Genomic DNA, 23,192 nt, shown 5'->3' with positions numbered 1-23,192 from the left:
CACCTGACCTAGTGGACCCCAAATCCGCCACTCACAGCAGCAAGCCCCGCCGCTCCTTCTCCGCCAAGTCAATCACACTGAGCCCTACAGAGGAGTGTCAGGCCATTGCCACGGTGATGAAGTGGAAGACAGTGTCAGCCATTTTCCTCCTGGTGGTTCTCTACCTGGTTGTTGGAGCTGCCGTCTTCAAGGCCCTAGAACAACCCCATGAGAGGTATTTATCATTCTCTCTCTCTCTCTCTCTCTCTCTCTCTCTCTCTCTCTCTCTCTCTCTCTCTCTCTCTCTCTCTCTCTCTCTCTCTCTCTCTCTCTCTCTTTCTCCTATATATCTCTCCCTCTCCCTGCACACAACCCCCCTCTCTACCTCTCTCCATCTCTCTCCCTCTTTCTCCTATTTATCTCTCACTCTCCCTGCACACAATCCCTCTCTCTCGCTCTCTCTCGCTCTCTCTCTCTCCATCTCTCTCCCTCTTTCTTCTATATATCTCTCCCTCTCCCTGCACACAATCTCTCTCTCTCTCTCTCTCTCTCTCTCTCTCTCTCTCTCTCTCTCTCTCTCTCTCTCTCTCTCTCTCTCTCTCGTCACTCTCTCTATCCCTCCTTTATCTCCCCGTAACCCTGTCTTCCTCCTTTCTCTGTCTCTCCCTCCCTCCCTCCCTCCCTCCGTCTGTCTGTCTGTCTGTCTGTCTGTCTGTCTGTCTGTCTGTCTGTCTGTCTGTCTGTCTGTCTGTCTGTCTGTCTGTCTGTCTGTCTGTCTGTCTGTCTGTCTGTCTGTCTGTCTGTCTGTCTGTCTGTCTGTCTGTCTGTCTGTCTGTCTGTCTGTCTGTCTGTCTGTCTGTCTGTCTGTCTCTCTCTCTCTCTCTCTCTCTCTCTCTCTCTCTCTCTTGTCACTCTCTCTATCCCTCCTTTATCTCTTTGTAAACCTGTCTTCCCCCTCCCTCTCTCTCCAGTTCTCAGCGCCTGGCCATCCTGACTCAGAAACTAGACTTCCTCTCTACACACTCCTGTGTAAACCACAGCCAACTGGAGGAACTGGTCAAGGTACCATTGTTACTGCTTGTGTGTGTGTTTGTGTGTGTCTGTGTGTGTGTGTGTGTAATCATGTTAATTGCCAGAGTGACTCATTGAGAATGTATCTCTGCTGCCGTTGGTGCTGATTTGCGTGGTGAATTCCAAAATGTTAACGTTTTAACACACACTGATGTCACAGTGTGGCTTCAGGAAATAAATACGTTGATTAAAAAGGACTTAAAACCACTCTGGGTCTTGGAGTGACCTCACTGACCGTGCTAACAGATGTACTGTACATGGTGGCAGGCTGAATTCGTCAGGGAATGAGCCTACTCCCTAGTCATCCCATTAGTGAGACCGGGGCTAACAGCTGCACTACCAATCTATTCAATGTCATAATGAGATATGAACTACCGGTGTGCCGCAAGGATGAGTCAGAGTTCCTCTCAGACAGAGGCGAGGGTGTTCTCAGCTTTTACTCTTGTCACAGTCTGACAGAGGTGACATTAAGCAACCAGCAGTCGTTTGGCCCTCCCTTCTCTGCTTATGTCCAGTAGAGCCATTAGACCATCAGAACACACAGGGTTTACTGGTTTCTTCTGCTGTTGAAAACCTCTTGTCTAGATATTAGTCTACTCGTTAAAGAACAGGCAAGAACCAGAAAACAATACTGAAGTCGTGTGTGTGTGTGTGTGTGTGTGTGTGTGTGTGTGTGTGTGCGTGCGTGCGTGCGTGCGTGCGGCCATGTCCGAAATCTGTCTTTCCTTGTACTTATTACAAGTACATAGTGTGTACTAATCGTACTACCGATATTTAGAACATACTGTTTAGTAGAAATGTATAAAGCGAAGCAAGTACCGAAGGGAAACCCGAGTGTGGCGGCCTCGGCTGATCACATCAGAGGATATTTCACCATTTGGATACACACTCTACTTCCATGCTCTTTAAGTTGACCGGTTCTATACTTCCTCGATGCTGGATGTAACGCGCATGCTGGTGTCTCTTGCTGCCATTTCTGTTGCTGCTGTAACTAACTGTTACTGGCTATGCTTGTTCCTGATGTCCCACCACCTCTCCAGCCCCCACCTGTCTGGGTTCTGTTTCTGATGTCCCACCACCTCTCCAGCCCCCACCTGTCTGGGTTCTGTTTCTGATGTCCCACCACCTCTCCAGCCCCCACCTGTCTGGGTTCTGTTCCTGATGTCCCACCACCTCTCCAGCCCCCACCTGTCTGGGTTCTGTTCCTGATGTCCCACCACCTCTCCAGCCCCCACCTGTCTGGGTTCTGTTTCTGATGTCCCACCACCTCTCCAGCCCCCACCTGTCTGGGTTCTGTTCCTGATGTCCCACCACCTCTCCAGCCCCCACCTGTCTGGGTTCTGTTCCTGATGTCCCACCACCTCTCCAGCCCCCACCTGTCTGGGTTCTGTTCCTGATGTCCCACCACCTCTCCAGCCCCCACCTGTCTGGGTTCTGTTTCTGATGTCCCACCACCTCTCCAGCCCCCACCTGTCTGGGTTCTGTTCCTGATGTCCCACCACCTCTCCAGCCCCCACCTGTCTGGGTTCTGTTCCTGATGTCCCACCACCTCTCCAGCCCCCACCTGTCTGTGTTCTGTTCCTGATGTCCCACCACCTCTCCAGCCCCCACCTGTCTGGGTTCTGTTCCTGATGTCCCACCACCTCTCCAGCCCCCAACTGTCTGGGTTCTGTTCCTGATGTCCCACCACCTCTCCAGCCCCCACCTGTCTGGGTTCTGTTCCTGATGTCCCACCACCTCTCCAGCCCCCACCTGTCTGGGTTCTGTTCCTGATGTCCCACCACCTCTCCAGCCCCCACCTGTCTGGGTTCTGTTTCTGATGTGTTTGTTTCCCGCCATTTGTTCATTTTGGTATGACGTGCCTCTCAGGTGATTATCAGACACACAAGAAGATTCTCTTCCTCGTTAGAATGTAGCAAATTCTACTGAAACGAGTATGACATCTGGGCATTTAAAGCATACTAGAATTTTGAATTTGTACAGTTTACATACACCATAGCCAAATACATTTAAACTCAGTTTTTCCCGATTCCTGACATTTAATCCTAGTAAAATTTCCCTGTCTTAGGTCAGTTAGGATCACCACTGTCACACCCTGGCTATAGAGAGGTTTTTTATTCTCTATTTTGGTTAGGCCAGGGTGTGACTAGGGTGGGCAGTCTATGTTCTTTTTTCTATGTTGTTGGTTTTCTATGTATTTGGCCTGGTGTGGTTCCCAATCAGAGGCAGCTGTCTATAGTTGTCTCTGATTGGGAGCCATACTTAGGTACTCTGTTTTCCCATTTTGTGTTGTGGGTGATTATTTTCTGTTTAGTGTTTTTTCGTCACCTTACAGGACTGTTAGTTTGTCGTTTTTGTTGATTTGTTCAGTGTTCAGTTGTTTTATTAAAAATATGAACACTTACCACGCTGCACCTTGGTCCTCCTCTCCTTCTCCCGACGACATTCGTGACAACCACTTTATTTTAAGAATGTGAAATGTCAGAATAATAGTAGAGAGAATGATTTATTTCAGCTTTTATTTCTTTCATCACATTCCCAGTGGATCAGAAGTTTACATACATAGTATTTGGTAGCATTGCCTTTAAATTGTTTAACTTGGGTCAAATGTTTCAGGAATCCTTCCACAACCTTCTCACAATAAGTTGGGTGAATTTTGGCCCATTCCTCCTGACAGAGCTGGTGTAACTGAGTCAGGTTTGTAGGCCTCCTTGCTCGCACACGCTTTTTCAGTTCTGCCCACAAATTTTCTATAGGATTGAGGTTAGGCCACTCCAATACCTTGACTTTGTTGTCCTTAAGCTATTTTGCCACAACTTTGGAAGTGTGCTTGGGGTAATTGTCCATTTGGAAGACCCATTTGCGACCAAGCTTTAACTTCCTGACTGATGTCTTGAGATGTTGCTTCAATATATCAACATAATTGTCCCTCTTCATGATGCCATCTATTTTGTGAAGTGCACCAGTCCCTCCTGCAGCAAAGCACCCCCACAACATGATGCTGCCACCCCGTGCTTCATGGTTGGGATGGTGTTCCCTCGGCTTGCAAGCCTCCCCCTTTTCCCTCCAAACATAACGATGGTCATATTGGCCAAACAGTTCTATTTTTGTTTCATCAGAGCAGAGGACATTTCTCTAGAAAGTACAATCTTTGTCCCTATGTGCAGTTGCTAACCGTAGTCTGGCTTTTTTCGTGGCGGTTTTGGAGCAGTGGCTTCTTCTTTGCTGAGCGGCCTTTCAGGTTATGTCGATATAGGACTCATTTTACTGTGGATATAGATACGTTTGTACCTGTTTCCTCCAGCATCTTCACAAGGTCCTTTGCTGTTGTTCTGGGATTGATTTGCACTTTTCGCACCAAAGTACGTTCATCTCTAGTAGACAGAACACGTCTCCTTCCTGAGAGGTATGACGGCTGCGTGGTCCCATGGTGTTTATACTTGCGTACTATTGTTTGTACAGATGAACGTGGTACCTTCAGGCATTTGGAAATTGCTCCCAATGATGAACCAGACTTGGGGAGGTCTACAAATTTTTTTCTGAGGTCTTGGCTGATTTCTTTAGATTTTCCCATGATGTCAAGCAAAGAGGCATTGCGTTTGATGGTAGGCCTTGAAATACATCCACAGGTACACCTCCAATTGACTCAAATTATTTCAATTAGCCTATCAGAAGCTTCTAAAGCCATGACATAATTTTCTGGAATTTTCCAAGCTATTTAAAGGCACAGGCAACTTAGTGTATGTAAACTTCTGACCCACTGGAATTGTGATACAGCGAATTATAAGTGAAATAATCTGTCTATAAACAATTGTTAGAAAAATTATTTCTGCGTACCCAGTCAACCTACTATTTAGAACTAAGTAGGGGTATTCAGACATGGTCTATGTGTGTGTCTCATCCACAGCAAGTGGTGTCAGCGATCCGTTCAGGGGTGAACCCAGCCGGGACTCTGACCAATCACAGCAGCCTCTGGGACCTAAGCTCCTCCTTCTTCTTCGCTGGAACCGTCATCACTACCATCGGTAGGGGTGTGTGTGTGTGAGTGTGTGTGTGTGTGTGTGTGTGTGTGTGTGTGTGTGTGTGTGTGTGTGTGTGTGTGTGTGTGTGTGTGTGTGTGTGTGTGTGTGTGTGTGTGTGTGTGTGTCCAACGTCTCATTTACCCTCTCAGTACAGTCGTCATTACAACGTTCTTCTGTAAATCAATCTTCATGATTCTATCCTTCCTATTATCTCTCTGTTCTCCCTTCACTCCCCAAGGACCTGGGATTTAATTGCACTTCAAAAAAGACTGGGTGGGGCCTCTAACAAGAGGTGGAGGGATGGAGGGAGAGAGAGGTAGGGAGAGGGAGAGGTGGAGAGCTGCTTAAAGTTTAGGACTAATTGGTTGGTGACCCACCCTAAGGACACAGGGGAGAAAGGGAAAGAAAGAGATAGAGACAAAAGAGAGAGTGAATAGTGTAAACCTAGCACATAGACTGCTGTAGCTAATGGATATTATTACTGCCTTGTCTTCCTCCTTGTAAAGGGAAATGACATTCACTTGTTCCCAAAGGAAGCAACGCTGCAATAGAATGAGGGATTTCATTTCCAGACAGAATTGCTGTGTTACGGTTGAAGAAAACATTTAAGTGACAAAGAACTAAACAATCAAATAACTAGTAGAATAACAAGGAAATAGAACATAGATAGCACAGTCTTTTAAAGATGCCTCATTTCTTCTGTCTCTCCAGGATTTGGGAACATTTCCCCCCATACGGAGGGAGGGCGTATCTTCTGTATCATCTATGCTCTTCTGGGGATCCCTCTGTTTGGCTTCCTGCTGGCTGGAGTAGGAGACCAACTGGGAACCATCTTTGGCAAGGCCACCGCCAGGGTTGAGAAGATGTTTGTGGTGAGTCCATGTAGAGGATGTGTGTGTGTGTGTGTTTGTGTGTGTGTTTGTGTGTGTGTGTGTGTGTGTGTGTGTGTGTGTGTGTGTGTGTGTGTGTGTGTGTGTGTGTGTGTGTGTGTGTGTGTGTGTGTGTGTGTGTGTGTGTGTGTGTGTGTGTCTGTGAATGCCAAGGGTGTGCAAAGCTGTCATCAAGGCAAAGTGTGGCTACTTTGAAGAAACTAAAATTTGTTTAAAAATGTGTTTAAAAATTTGCTTAAAAACCAAAGCCTATGCAACATGAACCTATTAAAAACAGTACTGAAACAATGAGGTTTGTTCAGTACGGTAGAGGCCCAATACATTATTAGTGTATATTGAATTTGCTTGAATCATTTTTTTTTTTTTTGGGGGGGTATGCTATGTGATCACAACGGTAATAGATCAGTTGTTGTATTACTTGTGAGGCTCAGCTGAGTGAGCATACATTTAAATATTTTACTGGGCTGATGGTGTCTGCATCTGATGATCAGTCTCAGCTGACACTGACCAAAAAGGGACACTGTCTTCCAGCTGATGGTGACACTCAAGTCGCACTGTATTAATTCACGTCTCATGCACAAATTCATGTTGTTATTCCTATGAAGAGAGAAAGTGAAATATTCCTTGATATTAAAAAGACCCAAGCAGCTAATAATAACAACACAAGCCTACAGAGACACTTTCCTACTCATTCATTACTGCTGCAGTGTTGGTTGTAGTGCTGAGTGGAAGTATGAAGAACGTGCATTTGAATAGCCTATTAAAACTTCTCTAGGATAGGGGGCAGCATTTTCACTTTTGGATAAATAGCGTGCCCAATTTCAACTTCCTTCTACTCATCCCCAGAATATAACATATGCATATTATTAGTAGATTTGGATAGAAAACTCTCTGAAGTTTCTAAAACCGTTTAAATAATGTCTGTGAGTATAACAGAATTTATGTAGCAGGCAAAACCCAGAGGACTAACCATTCAGATGTATTATTTTTGAGGTCACTGTCTGTTCATTGAGGTTTCATTGGGATACTAGATTTCTAAGGGACTTGTTTGCAGTTCCTACCGCTTCCACTGGATGTCACCAGTCTTTGGAAATTGGTTGAGGTTATTCCTTTGTGCAATGAAGAAGTACGGCCATCTTGAATCAGTGTAACGTTATGTGTACTGTTTGAGAGTTGCGCAAGACTAGAAAAGTAGCGTTAGTTTGTTGGCCTCCTGTATTGAAAACAGATAGACCCGTCTTCAATTTGATCGATTATTAACGTTTAAAAATACCTAAAGCTGTATTACAAAAGTAGTTTGAAATGTTTTGGCAAAGTTTACACGTAACTTTTGAGATATTTTGTAGTGACGTTGCGCAAATTGGAAGCTGTTTTTTTCTGGATCAAACGCGCCAAATAAATGGACATTTTGGATATATATGAACGGAATTAATTGAACAAAAGGAGCATTTGTGATGTTTATGGGACATTTTGGAGTGCCAACAAAAGAAGCTCATCAAAGGTAAGGCATGATTTATATTTTATTTCTGCGTTTTGTGTTGCGCCTGCAGTGTTGAAATATGCTACACTCTCTTTGTTTACTGTTGTGCTATCATCAGTAAATAGCATCTTATGCTTTCGCCGAAAAGCCTTTTTGAAATCTGACATGTTGGCTGGATTCACAACGAGTGTAGCTTTAATTTGACATCTTACATGTGTGATTTAATGAAAGTTAGATTTTTATATCATTTTATTTGAATTTGGCGCTCTGCATTTTCCCAGGCTTTTGGCCAAGTGGGACGCAATCGTCTTTCTTTTACGCCAGCTACGTTACTGCAGACACGGTCATCTGAGCCATCCGATTGGCCAGCCGCAGGCCTATAGTACACTTGATTTGCTCTCCGGGCCTTCCGGGAAGGCAGAGTTTGTACCTCCAGACGCAGGCTTTATCGTTGTTTTTTATACAGAAATGTTTGGCGATCGACCAGAAATACCTTTCGCGATCGACCGACCGGTTGTTGACCACTGGTCTAAATGAATTGTTTACGAGGTTTAACGTTTGATTTGTTACAATAAATAATTCAGTAAATACTCGAAAAAATTATGTAAATCATTCATTCTTATCAGCAGTAAGAAACAACTAGCCATTGGCTGCTAACAGCGGAGCAGTGCTAGCTAACTGGCAAGCACAAAAACAGTCAACAACTTCCGGAGTAGAAACCCCCAGAAATTGTCTGATCGCCATCTAGTGGCGAATGTAAGAATTGACGAAAATGTATAGTCAAAGGGGAGAATAATTATTCTGTCAAGGATTATTATGTTTTTAAATGGAGGCAGCATACTAAAAACAAAAGAAACATGACACAGTGTGTAAATGATAACACATTAGCGCAGGAAATGAAAACTAGAAAGAAAATTCCAAAAACGACAGCCAATTTTCGAATGCGGCCCCAGGAATACCGTCCCTCATGGCCACCTCCTAGTCATCCCCAGACTCCAGTTGGTTAACTCTGCAACTCTTCCCAAGGTCATTGCTGTACATGAGAAATGTGGTGTCAATTTAGCTGGAATAATGGTTAGATAGATTATTCATCTATCTCCCTCCCTCCCCCCTCTCTCTGTAGCAGTGGGATGTTAGTCAGACCAAGATTCGTGTCATCTCCACCGTTCTCTTCATCCTGTTCGGCTGTCTGCTCTTCGTGGCGCTGCCGGCAGCCATCTTTAAACACATTGAGGGCTGGAGTGCCCTGGAGTCCCTCTACTTTGTAGTCATCACCTTGACAACCATTGGTTTCGGGGACTTTGTCGCAGGTAAATGTTTACGAAGGTAGTAATATCGATACAGGCCAAGTTCTAACTTTAAATGTGTATGCTTAAGTACACGTACGTGCGCTCACACGAACACACTTTTTTCATTGAACCTTTGTTTATACAGGTTTGTCTCATTAAGATGAAAATCTCTTTTAAAGACTAGTTAAAGGTCGCAGCAGTCGCATGAAGTGAGTTAGAGTACAAAAGAGATGATTGAATCCTAGAGTGAGGTGCAGCTATCAGTCTCTGTCACACGTTAACCAATCACTCAGGGAAAGTGAACAGAATATACAGATCTGCTATTTTCATTTGATCACAACAGCAGGAAATGCAAATTGTAGTGTACTCAAAGCTGTGACGAAAAATGTATCAACCCCTTACAAAAAATGTCCATGAATTATAATCCACATAATAATTCACATCTCCTGTTGCTACAGGATTATTTTCCTGCAGTGAGAAGCAGGGTCAAATGAAGATAGGGCACTATCAGATAGAATGTACTGCTCAGAACTAGAACAAGGAGCTGGTCAGCCGGAGAGATAGAGAGAGAAAGTAAGGGGTCGTGTTGTAATATCTAACGTGTGTGTTTCTGTGTGTGTGTTTCTGTGTGTATGTGTGCATGCGCTCATGTGTGTGTATGTGTTTCTGTGTGTGTGTATGTGTTTCTGTGTGTGTATGTTTATGTGTTTCTGTGTGTATGTGTGCATGCGCTCGTGTGTGTATGTGTGTATGTGTGTGTGTGTGTGTGTATGTACGTGTGTGTGTGTGCGTGCGTGCGTGTATGTGTGTGTGTGTGTGTCTGTGCGCGTGTTTGTGTGTGTGCGTGCATGTGTGTGTGGATGTGCGTGCGTGCATGTGTGTGTGTTTCTGTGTGTGTGCGTGTATGTGTGTGTGCGTGTACGTGTGTATGTGTTTCTGGGTGTGTATGTGTGTGTGTGTGTGTGTGTGTGTGTGTGTGTGTGTGTGCGTGTCCTCTCCAGGTGGATCAGAGATTGAGTATCTGGACTACTACAAGCCTGTGGTGTGGTTCTGGATCCTGGTGGGACTGGCGTACTTCGCTGCTGTACTCAGCATGATAGGAGACTGGCTCAGAGTCATCTCTAAGAAGACCAAAGAGGAGGTCTCTCTCTCTCTCTCTCTCTCTCTCTCTCTCTCTCTCTCTCTCTCTCTCTCTCTCTCTCTCTCTCTCTCTCTCTCTCTCTCTCTCTCTCTCTCTCTCTCTCTCTCTCTCTCTCTCTCTCTCTCTCTCTCTCTCTCTCACTCTCACTCACTCACACACTCACACACTCACACACTCACACACTCACACACTCACACACTCACTCACACACACACACACACGACTTCAGTATTGTTTACACATATCCTGAACCCTGTGTGTTCTGATGGTCTAATGGCTCTGCTGGACATAAGCAGAGATAGCATATCACAGCATATCTCTGACTGCTGTGAGCCTTTCCAGGGACACTCTCTACACAACAACCCAACAGATGGGGAGGAGGAAGAGAGAGAGAGAGAGGAGAGAGAGACAGATATGTAGAGAGGGAGAGGAAGAGAGAGAGAGAGGGGAGGAGGAAAAGAGAGAGAGAAAGGAGAGAGAGACAGATATATAGAGAGAGAAGAAGAGAGTGAGAGAGAGAGAGGGGGAGGAGGAGGAAGAGAGAGAAAGACAGAGTGAGAGACAGAAGAGAAAGAGAGAGGGGAAGAGAGAGCGGGGAAGAGAGAGAGGGGAAGAGAGAGAGAGCGAGAGAGAGAAAGGAGAGAGAGACAGATATATAGAGAGAGAAGAAGAGAGTGAGAGAGAGAGAGAGAGAGGGGGGAAGAGAGAGAGAGGGGGAGGAGGAGGATGAGAGAGAAAGACAGAGTGATAGACAGAAGACAAAGAGAGAGGGGAAGAGAGAGGGGATGAAGAAGAGAGAGAGAGAGAGAGAAAGAAAGGAGAGAGAGACAGATATATAGATAGAGAAGAAGAGAGTGAGAGAGAGAGAGGGGGGGAGAGAGAGAGGGGAGGAAGAAGAGAGAGAGAAAGACACAGAGAGAGAGGGGGAGGAGGGCGAGAGAGAGCGATAGAGACAGAAGAGAGAGAGAGAGAGGAGAAGGGGAAGGGAGAGACACAGAGAGCGAGAGAGCGAGACAGACGGACAGAGTGAGAGAGAGTGAGAGTGCCACAGAGTGAGAGAGAATGTAAGTGTATCAAGTTAATGAGTGTCACTCTCTCCTCTCTTGTCTCACTCTACAGTCTAATGGGCTCTGGTCCTATGATCTCATTAAGAACCACAGAGGCACCAGTAATGCAACACAACAGTGATGGAGTAGACCATACAGTATAATGTGTTTTTCCAGAGTGGGATAGTTACCACCCAAACAGTGACTGTACAATAGATTAGAATAAACAGACCTTCTACACTTGAACAGCTCTCTGAGTGAACACCACCCAAACCACCGCTCCCACACCACCTCTCCTGTTTATCTCTTTCCCCCGTTCCCCCTATTCCTCTCCTGTTTATCTCTTTCTCCCATTCCCCCTATTCCTCTCCTGTTAATCTCTTTCCCCCTATTCCTCTCCTGTTAGTCTCTTTCCCCCTATTCCTCTCCTGTTAATCTCTTTCCCCCTATTCCTCTCCTGTTTATCTCTTTCCCCCATTCCTCCTATTCCTCTCCTGTTTATCTCTTTCCCCCTATTCCTCTCCTGTTAATCTCTTTCCCCTATTCCTCTCCTGTTAATCTCTTTCCCCCTATTCCTCTCCTGTTAATCTCTGTCCCCCTATTCCTCTCCTGTTAATCTCTGTCCCCCTATTCCTCTCCTGTTAATCTCTTTTCCCCTATTCCTCTCCTGTTAATCTCTTTCCCCCTATTCCTCTCCTGTTTATCTCTTTCCCCCTATTCCTCTCCTGTTAATCTCTTTTCCCCTATTCCTCTCCTGCTTATATCTCTTTCCCCCTATTCCTCTCCTGTTAATCTCTTTCCCCCTATTACTCTCCTGCTTATATCTCTTTCCCCCTATTCCTCCCATCCCCCTCTCTTCCTTACATGTGAAGAACTGTATTTAAGCTGCCAGGCAGAGCAAGCCCCTGCGCCAGCTCAGTAAAGAGGAACTACACTACAGATCTGATTAGGCCAATCACATTTACATCTTATCCTGAAACGTTCTTTGAGCCGTGCAGCCCTGTCTGCAGTTTGCTAGTCCAGGGATCCCTCGTCTCTCCTTTTCTCTCTCTTTCAAGTCTTGTTCGCCCTGAGTATATTATACAATATACAGTATATACTGTATATCAATATATCAATCAATCAATACTTTATCAATAACTCTCCTATATGTTTGACAACCACTAAACCAAAGAAGGTATCACACGTTTTGATAATGGTGTGTGTGTGTGTGTGTGTATGTGAGTGAGTGAGTGAGTGAGTGAGTGAGTGAGTGAGTGAGTGAGTGAGTGAGTGAGTGAGTGTGTGTGTGTGTGTGTGCAGCGTGACGTGTCCAACATGCCATTTACCCCATGCAGTCAGTACAGTTGTGTGTGTTTCCATGGCAGCTTTAATTGAACATGCATGTACAGTAATTGAGATCAAATCAAATTTAAATCAATTTTTTATTTGTCACATGCTAACAGTGAAATGCTTACTTGTGGGCCTTCCCAACAATGCAGAGAGAAAACCTGAGAAATAATAGAGGACCTCGCCAGTGGTCTAAGGCACTGTATCGCAGTGCTAGAGGCGTCACTACAGACCCGGGTTCGATCCCGAGCTGTATCACAACCGGCCGTGATCGGGAGTCCCATAATAGGGTGGCGCACAATTGGCCCAGCGTCTTCCAGGTTAGGGGAGGGTTTGGCCGGGGGGGGCTTTACTTGGCTCATTGCGCTTTAGCAACTCCTTGTGAAGGGCCGGGCGCCTGCAGGCTGACCTCGACTCCTTGTGGAGGGCCGGGCGCCTGCGGGCTGACCTCGACTCATTGTGGTGGGCCGGGCGGCTGCGGGCTGACCTCGTCGTCAGGTGAATGGTGTTTCCTCCGACACATCGGTGTCGGCTGGCTTCTGGGTTAAGCGGGCGTTAAGAAGCGCGGTTTGGCGGGGCATGTTTCGGATGGACGCATGAGCCTGTTGGGGAGTTGCAGCGATGAGACAAAATTGAAACTGGGGTGAAAAAGAGGGGTAAAATATCCCCCAAAATTTAATTAAGATAAAAGAAGGATTAAATACACAATGAGTAACGATAACTAGGCTATATACACAGGGTACCAGTACCAAGTCAATGTGCAGGGGTACGAGGTAATTTAGGTAGATACTGTATGTACATATAGGTAGTGATAAAGTGACTAGGCAACAGGATAGATAGTAAACAGTAGCAGTAGTGTATGTGATCAGTCAAATGCAATGGCGGGTGAATGCAGATAGTCCGGGTAGCTATTTGGTAGTCTGGGTACCTATCTAACTATTGTTAGGTTCTAATTTTTCAGAGTAAATAACTCACGGACACTAGAGAAGCTTAACCAAGTTTAATTCTTCCCAAAGGGTCGTTACAGCTGTAATTCAGACAAAAAAACATTTCACACAAGCACGGATATTTAACCTTTTTTCCTAGGCTGAGTCTCTTCCTCCACAACTGAACAGCCAATGCATCTCTGTTGCTAGACAGAACCTTAGTGATATCTGTTCTTCCTCACTTCATCTAACCTGACCTCGACCCCAAAGTGCTCACTCCTCCCCAACTCAAGGTTGTCATGGTGATTGATACCAGACGGTGTCTCTTCTCCTTCCAGAGGATCCCTGATGGCTAACAATAACATATCCTGACATAATGTAAACGTTATACATTACCCTCTTTCCCTCAGTGACATTGTAAGTTTCTAAGATCTCCACCCGTCTCCCCTTATCAATGTCTGCCACATGTAATCGCTTCCCTGCACTCAACATATTCCAAGCTTAGTTGCACCCACTATCTACCTTCCTCCTATAACCCTTAACTACTGGTGTAGACCCTCAACCTTAGCCCTCCATCAGTGACATGAATAAGTAACATTTAATATTCTCAGAACCCAACATTTATCAGTCTTATGGCTTGGAGGTAGAATCTGTTCAGGGTCCTGCTGGTTCCAGACTTGGTGCATCGGTAGTCTTTGACAATTTCTGGGGTCTTCCTCTGACACCGCATGGTATAGATGGCAGGGAGCACGGCCCCAGTGATGTACTGGGCCATACGCATTACCCTCTGTAGCGCCTTGCGGACGTATGCCAAGAAGTTGCCATACCCAGTGGTGATGTATCTAGTCAAGATGCTCTCAATGGTGCAGCTGTAGAACTTTTTGATGATCTGAGGGCCCATGACAAATCTTTTCAGCCTCCTGAGATGGATAAGGCATTGTGTTGGTGTTTGTGGACCATGTGGACACTGAGGAACTTGAAGCTCTCAATACCCTCCACTATAGCCCTGTGGATGGGGGCGTGCTCGGCCCTCCGTTTCCTGTAGTCCACAATCAGCTCCTTTGTCTTGCTGACGCTGAAGGAAAGGTTGTTGTTGTCCAGCCAGGTCTCTGACCTCCTCCCTATAGGCTGTCTCATCGTCGTTGGTGATCAGGCCTACCACCGTCATGAAGTCAGCAAACTTAATTATGGTGTTGAAGTTGTGCACAGCCACACAGTCGTTTGTGAACAGGAAGTACAGGAGGGGACTAAGCACGCACCCCTTAGGGGCCCACTTGTTGTAGGTCAGCGAGGTGGATGTGTTGTTGCCTACCTTCACCATCTGGGGGCGGCCGTCAGGAAGTTCAGGATCCAGTTGCAGAGAGGAGTGTTCAGTTCCAGGGTTCTGAGCTTGGAGGGGACTATGGTGTTGAACGCTGATCTGTAGTCAATTAAAAACCTTCTCACTTAGGTGTTCCTCTTATCCAGGTCGGAGAGGGCAGTATGGAGTGCAATATAGATTGTTGGGGCAGTATGCGAATTGAAGTGGATCCAGGGTGTCTGGGATGATGGCATTGATGTGAGCCATGACTTTCAAAGCATTTCATGGCTACAGACGTGAGTGCTACAGGGCAAAAGTTATTTAGCCAGGTCACCTTGGCGTTCGTGGGCACATGGACTAGGGTGGTCTGCTTGAAACATGTAGGGATTACAGACAGGGTCAGGGAGTGGTTGAAAATGACAGTGAAGACACTTGCCAACTGTTCAGTGCATGCTCTGAGTAAGCATCTGGTAATCCATTCCATTGTGAATGTTAACCTGTTTAAAGGTTGTACTCACATCGGCTACGGAGAGCGAGATCACACAGTCGTCCAGAACAGCTGGCGCTCTCATGCATGGTTAAGTGTTGCTTGCCTCGAAGTGAGCATAGAAGGCATTTAGCTCATCTGGTAAGCGCACATCACTGGGTAGTTTGCGGTTGGGTTTCCCTTTGTAATCCGTGATAGTTTGCAGGTCCTGCCACATCCGACGCGCATCAGAGCCGGCATAGTAGGATTCGATCTTAGTCCTGGATTGACAGTTTGCCTGTTTGATGGCTCGTCATAGGCCATAGCGGGATTTCTTATAGGCCTCCGGATTAGTGTCCCACTCCTTGAAAACTGCAGCTCTAGTCTTTAGCTCAATGCGGAAGTTGCCTGTAATCCATGGCTTCTGATTAGGTTATGTATGTACGGTCACTGTGGGGGGGGGCGTTGTCAATGCACTTATTAATGAAGTTGGTTACTAATGTGGTAAACTCCTCAATGTTATCGGATGAATCCCGGAACATATCCCAGTCTGTGCTAGTAAGATGGTGCCGACAGACATGGCAGCTCTGCTTCTAGCTCCTAAGCAACTTTGCAGTATTTCGATTTTTTTGTGTGTTACTTCTTGCATTATTAGCCCAGAATATTTTTTGTGTTATTACATACAGCGGGAAATAACTTGTGGATATCAGAGAGGTGGTAACTCACCAGCATTACGACCAGGAATACGACTTTACCGAATTGGATCCTTTGTTCGTACCCCCCAGGGCAATTGAACTTACCCCAGAGGCTGCTCCAAGATGCCGCCGACGGAGAAGAGGTATTCGGAGTGGACTTCTAGTCCGACTCAGGAGGCGTGCACACCATCCACCGCTTCCGAGTATAATACTCGCTAATGTTCAGTCTCTTAACAATAAAGTAGATGAGCTCAGGGCGAGGATCTCCTTCCAGAGAGACATCAGGGACTGTAACATACTCTGTTTTACGGAATCATGGAAATGTGGAAAAAGGGAAGGGGTCTGAATACTTTCCGAATTCACTGTATATTATCCATACATATTATCCATGTCCTTGTTCAGCCAAGACTCCAAGAAAGATAGAATACAGTTCTTCAGGTTCCGTTGATAGGATAGTCTTGAACTGAGTTCATCCAGTTTGTTCTCCAGGGACTGCACATTCGCCAACAGAACAAAGGGCAATGGCGATATATTTGTTCGCCAACATAATCTCACATAATCTCATCTCACATAATCTCGTTAGGAGGTCGCCTCACCTGTCTTTTTTTTTCTTCCTCTTTGGAGTCCCGATAATTAGGGCCTAGTCAGGAGTAAGCAGAACGTCCAGAGCTGCCGACTTGTTGAAGTAGACATTTGAATCCAAAAAAAGGTTAATGCTGTTCTGATGTCCAGAAGCCGTTTTCGGTCATAGGAAATGATGTCGGAGACATTATGTTAAAAAAAAAAGTAGCAGAACAGGAGCCCTTAAAACATCTGCTATCCACTACAGCTTCATCTTTTTCAGGTGACTTCCTGGATATGATGAGAACAGCACAGTCTCACACAGCATTTCTCTCTCTCGCCCTCCTCTCTCTCTCCGTCCCCCCCTCCTCTCCCCCTCCTCTCCCCCTTCTCTCCCCCTTCTCTCCCCCTCATCTCCCCTCCTCTCCCCCCTCCTCTCCCCCTCATCTCTCCCCCTCCTTTCCCCCTCATCTCTCTCTCTCTCTGTCCCCCTCCTTTCCCCCTCATCTCTCTCCCTCCTTCCCCCCTTATCTCTCCCCCTCCTCTCCCCCTCATCTCTCCCTCTTTCCCCCTTATCTCTCCCCCTCCTCATCTCTCCTCTCTTTCCCCCTTCTCTCCCCCTCCTCTCTACCCTCTATCCCCCTCCTCTCTCCCCCTCCTCTCCCCCTCATCTCTCCCCTCTTTCCCCCTTCTCTCCCCCTCCTCTCCCCCTCATTTCTCCCCTCTTTCCCCCTTATCTCTCCCCCTCCTCTCCCCCTAATTTCTCCCCTCTTTCCCCCTCCTCTCTCCCTCTCCTCTCCCCCCTCTCTCCCCCCTCTCACCTCTCCTTTCCCCCTCATCTCTCCTCCTCTCCCCCCTCTCCCTCTCCTTTCCCCCTTATGTCTCCCCCTCCTCTCCACCCGCTCCCTTATCTCTCTCCCTCTAGGTAGGGGAGATCAGGGCTCACGCAGCAGAGTGGACGGCTAACGTCTCAGCAGAGTTCAAGGAGACTAGGCGTCGCCTCAGCGTCGAGGTCTACGACAAGTTCCAGCGAGCCGCGTCAATCAAAAGCAAAATGTCATCCGAGCTGGGCCCAAACTCTGACCCCGAGCTCACCCCACCCAAAAGGAAGATGTCCGTCAACTTCACCAATGAATTGGATCGGGAGAAGGAGCCGGTGTCCCCGCCTGTTACCAAAAATGGAAGTCCGATCCTAAACGGGAAGCGGGTGGACCCTAAGAGAGGTGACATTGCTATTACACCTCAAGTAGAGGTCACAACCTTTCACCTCTGACTCTGCTTCAGCACAAGCCACGCCCACCTGGTTACAACAACCAATGGCAGCCATCTTTCAGCACAAAGTGGATGATGTCATTGATAAACAACTGCCCTTATGACGGACTATATAACAATATAACACTATGAATAAATTATGAAGCATTTTGATTTTGAACTACATCCGAATAACAACATGAATTGTGAACTGTGAACAGATGTTAATGTATCTGAATAGAAGAGTCACGTTTGGGGAGTAAGGTCAGGGCAAATCTGAATTGTCATCCTATTCCCTGTATAGTGTTCTACTTAATGGCCATAACCTCATAGGGTTCTGGTCAAAAGCAGTCAACTATATAGGAAATAGGGTATAATGTAGGACATATAGCCTTAGTTTATGTATACAATTTATTATGTTGCCAATGTATGAGGAATATTAGTGAGTACTAGTATGTCTCTATGCCTTGAGTCAGAGTATGGTTCGGTTCTATAGGGTTCTAAAGGGTTCCAAAAGGGAACCTTTCCCTGACTGTTAACCAGAACCGGACCGCTCAGGGGTTTTTTTCTACTGAAGGAACCACAGTGGTGCCTTAGTCCCTTTCTACCATGTGAATGAACAGACGATGCTTTCTCTTGTCGATCATAACGCTCACTCTTGTCATTTAAAACAACCAGACAGTTTGTCTGTAAAACTACGTGGCTGTAGTCCTCCGAGCTGCTCTAGGGATGCTGGGAGTTTGGAACATCAAATGGATGCTCCACTCCACTAGGACTGTTTCAGGACAGACATTTTAACATGGAAAAAAACTAGGCTTATGTGTTTTGACATAAGTGCCAATTATTTGTGTTGTCAAAATGTCCTACTACACTACATACAACATCAATGTGAACCAAAACTCACCCTCGCCATAATGACAAAAAATGGCTGCCTTGCCTCAACACATTTCCTAAATTGACAGTTCTGTTCAACATTATATTGTCGTATTCAGAGCTAATGCCAAATCTGAAGGAGATAAAAATGATAATGAATTTGGTGGGTGCTTATATTTGTTGTCCTATGTACAAGTGTATATTCATTGGAAATTTGTTTTTTGCATATTTTCCTGAGACAGCCTCAGATAGTGGGGTAACAGCCAGGGTCTGCCATAATCAACAGAAACCCTTGAGCAATTAGGATTAAGTGCCTTGCTCAAGGTCACGTCAACTGATTTATTACCTAGTCAGCTCTGGGATTCAAACTAGCAACTTTTCAGTTACTGGCTCAACGCTCTAACCGCAAGGCTACCTGCCGCCCTAAGATGAGGGTGTGGCGGTTGACTGTTAAGATACCTGCTGTGTTCAGACTGTAAAATCAGATCTCTATATCATGTCTTCCTCCGTAAGGAGGTGAGGGAAGTAGATCCACATGGTTCATCAATCTGTTCAATGTCTCCGCTAGCTCTCAGCCACCGCTCGTCTCAGCATATTCAATTACGATTTATTTGTTATCACATGACTATCTGTCTTTTCATATGATATATTATCTTACAGCAGACCGTTTTATGTTCAATCTAAGGTATGTTTGATTGAAACCATAGTGGGGTATTTGAGAAGGAGGAGGAGGAGGAGGAGGAGGAGGGGTTTGACCTAGCCGATGTGAACTAGCTAGTGAGAGCTAGCCATCGTGCAGTGACGTCCCCCGCCCGGCGATCTAGTCAACTGTCGCTCGCAGAGTGACAAGCTGGTCGGCTTCTGGCTCTGTCAGTAACACTGTTGACCTGAGTGCATAAGTGTTGTTGTGGGTTTGAGTCGTACAGGGATGAACTCTGTTACATTGAATTGGATGTGTTGCAGACGGATACACAGGCCAGATGACTTTGAATGTTACTTGAAACGTTACAAACGGACAAAGAGCTGATGAAACACAATTTTTTACAGGCAAAACACACCAACACATGAAATCATTCAGCATTACACGCACACTCACAAACACAGACCTGAGGGTTCTCTCTCACAACACCCTGTGTACACCTGCCATTCAACATGCACTTTTATTTTACCGCCTGTGTTTAAAGTTACAACATTTTTATTGTTTTCACAGCTAACTCTTTCACCATGAAGGCTTTCGTATCGTCGTTCTGCGGAGATAAACTGTGACTGTTCTCTTTATAGCGATGCTGCTGCCTGTCTGGCGCGCAGTCCACAGACATGTTGTATTCATTAGCGCCAGTGTGAAACCACGGCTACCGTTCCAATGTCCACGCTTGCATCCCACCTAGAATGTAAGCTTAATAAGTGGCAGGCTAGATGCTAAAGTGGATATTGGAACAGATCCTGTATGTGAAATCCCTGACACGAATACTATCATTTCAGAGAGCGCTACTATCTCTGACTGAACACCATTTAGTTATTAGGTATTAGAGAGATATACAGACCTGCTATCTTAATTTGATTGGTCTGACGTCGCTGATCATTTTCCTGTGCAGCAGGAAATGCTAATTATAGTGTATTCAAGGTTTAAGGTCTAAAGTTTGGAATTTCCACTTTAAAATGTCAGACTTGATTTGCCCTAATGAAAAATGTATCAATCCCTACAAAAATGTCCATTAATTGTAATCCACATAATTCCCATTTCCTGCTGTGAGAAGCAGGTGTAACAGTTTAACTTTAGTCCGTCCCCTCGCGCCCTGACCCGGGCGCGAACCAGGGACCCTCTGCACACATCAACAACAGTCACCCACGAAGCATCGTTACCCATTGCTCCACAAAAGCCGCGGCCCTTGCAGAGCAAGGGGAACCACTACTTCAACCGATTGAAACGCTATTAGCGCGCACCACCGCTAACTAGCTAGCCATTTCACATCCGTTACACAGGGTAAAATCGAGAGTGCATCTATAGGAGAGTGGTTAGGGGGATAGAGAACAATAAAGTACTGTAATAACATGGGTCGTGTCTGAATACCCATACTTGCATTGTAAATACTGTAGTATGCTTTTTGGGTATGAGGAAATAGAACGTTTTATAGTATTTGAGATTTCGAAAAATGAGTATGCTTTAATAAATGCCAGGGTGTCATACTAATTTCGTGCTTTTCATTAAGTAGAATTCGCTGCACATTAGTGAGGAAGAGAATAGTATTTTCCCGACTCAGAATAATAGAGGACGCGCGCTACATAAATGAACAAATGGTGGGGAACAAGGAATTAGATGACGTCTTCTCGGTATGTTATTTGTTGCTTAATGCATATGTTTATACTAAACAGCATGTTCTTAATAGTATGTACTACTAGTATTAGTACACGGTATGTCGTTTTAGTAAGTAGTAGGCAAGATTTAGGACACAGCCATGGTCTTACAAGCCTGGGGAGAAGTACAACGGAACGTTTAGGTCATTCAGGTCCTGACGATGTGTTGCTTGTTGTGTCCACGGCAGTGCCATAGTAGTGGCTTGGTCTGTCTGTCTTTGCCTTTTCTCTGTCTGTGTTACTTTCAGGCCTGGGTCCAATATGCATTTGTTTTGTTCCAAATACTTGAGGTGCATTTGATTTATCATGGCTAGCACGCAGAGTTTGCACTTGGGACTATTCCATTGGTTCCATTGGGCTGGACTAGCCCTTTCATAGACACTAACTAGCTTCAGCGCCTATTTACGATAGTATCTTCTGGCAGGAAGAGTTTTGTTAAGAGGCCCGACACTTGCTCTAAACATTAACATGAATTGCTTGTGGTACGGTTTTGGAAACATAGGTAAAGAATTTTTCATAACAGCGAGAAATAATTGCCAAAAAACTAAAGGTTAAATTACTACACACCTTTATAGGGATAGGGTTCCCGCACTTATATCCATGTTACAGCGCTTGTTTATGGAAGAAAAAAAAAGTTGACTACCTGTGCTTATTAGCTATCTGTTTCCCCGAACACCTTTGTCTAAAAGGAAGACAGAAACCATAAACGTGTTGTCAATGAAAAATATTGTCGGCTGCAACTGTGTTAAAACCAGTTAAAATACTCTACAGAAAGTGTATATTTAGCATTTTTGTGAAATTATTTTGTTGTGATATGAAAGTAGCTTTATTATTTCCTGAACTGTACCGCAATTGAGAATCGATTCACATTTAGATGAAGTATTTGGTTGTTTTGGCTTCCAGAGCCAATTCGCCCTTTAAACAGAACATGAAAGGTCCTTGGACTATAAGGAGGAACGTTAGGCTCCTTATAGTCCATTATTGGGCTAGGGCCAGACAAGCTAAATCAAGCGCATATGAAATGTGTATTTGGCCCATGTCTGGCTATTATTACAGTATCATTAGCGTTGACTCTAACATGGGTTACTGATGGCTATTAATTAACATGTATGAACTGTTATTAACTCAATGCATGGACGGTATTCTGCAAATACAACACCAGATATGTTAAGTCTTTTATGATTGTTAATGTTTGTTTTATTTGGGACAATTCTACGCTGTTGGCGCTCTGGCTGTTCGGCCCAGACTTTGTCATCCAGAGATAAACGTTCATTCTGAAAAAAATGTCTATACGCTATGTAACTGATTTCTTTCTCTTTGATATATCTAATGACTTGAAAATATACATTATTCTCAATTCTTCTGTTTACTGCCTCATTCAAAAACACTCACCAGCCAGCCATATGACTTCTATTGATATGACTTGTGGTCCAACTGGACAGGGGTTTTGGTCAATTAGACAACATAACTGACGTTTCATGTGGATGAGTATGTCATGGTTGCTTCATTATCATTTTACAACGATAGTTCACCTCAAAATATAATGGAATCAGATGGTGCCTGCCCAACTTTCCCCTTCATTGGTATGAAGCCTGCATAATTCTCCTGTTACAGTATCTACACAACAGATAGCATGGGATATGGACTCTAGACCATATTTTTTGAGGTATGATAAGTTGTGACAGGGTTTCGTTTCGGGGTGGACTATCACTTTAATCTGATGAGAGCGGAGAGACACCCCTAACTAAGTCTCTGGTTGGGACATACTGTCCTCAGAACGGGCCATTTGGAGTGTGAGGTGATGTTATGTAAGCTGGACTGGGTGGCCAAAGTCAACAGACAGACAGACGGTATGCAGACAGATATTACCGTCCCAGGCTTCAGATACAGCAGCCCATGGATATTATTCCATCAACCTACTACACACAGGCAGGCACGGATTCACACAGAGCATCAGGGTCAATTCCATTTTGAATTCCAGTCCATTCAGGAAGTACACTGAAATTCCAATTATCTTCAATGCTTTTCAATGAGGAACGTTTTGGAATTAGTGTTTACTTTCTGAATAGACTGGAATTGAAATGAAATTGACCCCAGCCCTGCACATCATACAGCACAGATATGCATGGCAGTGTGAGAGAGCAGAGGATGTTATTGTACCAACCTAGTTCCCACAGTGGTATCACTGCATAACAATCACTCAGCTGGCTGAATCTGTTTGTAGAAAAGTTATTATAACCTACAGTTGAAGTCGGAAGTTTACATACACTTTAGTCAACTACATTTAAACTCAGTTTTTCACAATTCATGACATTTAATCCTAGTACAAATTCCCTGTCTTAGGTCAGTTAGGATCACCACTTTATTTTAAGAAAGTGAAATGTCAGAATAATAGTAGAGAGAATTATTTATTTCAGATTTTATTTATTTCATCGCATTCCATTTTGCCACAACTTTGGAAGTATGCTTGGAGTCATTGTCCATTTGGAAGACCTATCTGCGACCAAGCTTTAATTTC

At 45.1% G+C, this 23,192-nt stretch overlaps 1 protein-coding gene across 1 annotated transcript; it reads left to right on the top strand.

Annotated features, from left to right (window-relative positions):
* LOC139563560 (potassium channel subfamily K member 2-like) lies at positions 1-17,620 on the top strand. The gene is made up of 7 exons (XM_071382334.1): positions 1-214; positions 951-1,041; positions 4,958-5,075; positions 5,784-5,944; positions 8,566-8,752; positions 9,733-9,872; positions 17,121-17,620. The coding sequence occupies exons 1-7, from the start codon at positions 117-119 to the stop codon at positions 17,466-17,468; spliced, it is 1,143 nt and encodes a 380-aa protein (XP_071238435.1). The 5' UTR covers positions 1-116; the 3' UTR covers positions 17,469-17,620.
* The last annotated feature ends 5,572 nt before the right edge of the window (positions 17,621-23,192 follow it).

Source organism: Salvelinus alpinus, chromosome 34 (genome assembly GCF_045679555.1).
Source record: "Salvelinus alpinus chromosome 34, SLU_Salpinus.1, whole genome shotgun sequence".
Taxonomy (NCBI): Eukaryota; Metazoa; Chordata; class Actinopteri; order Salmoniformes; family Salmonidae; genus Salvelinus; species Salvelinus alpinus.
Note: the sequence above shows the minus strand (reverse complement) of the source record. Positions and strands in the feature narration are given on the sequence as shown.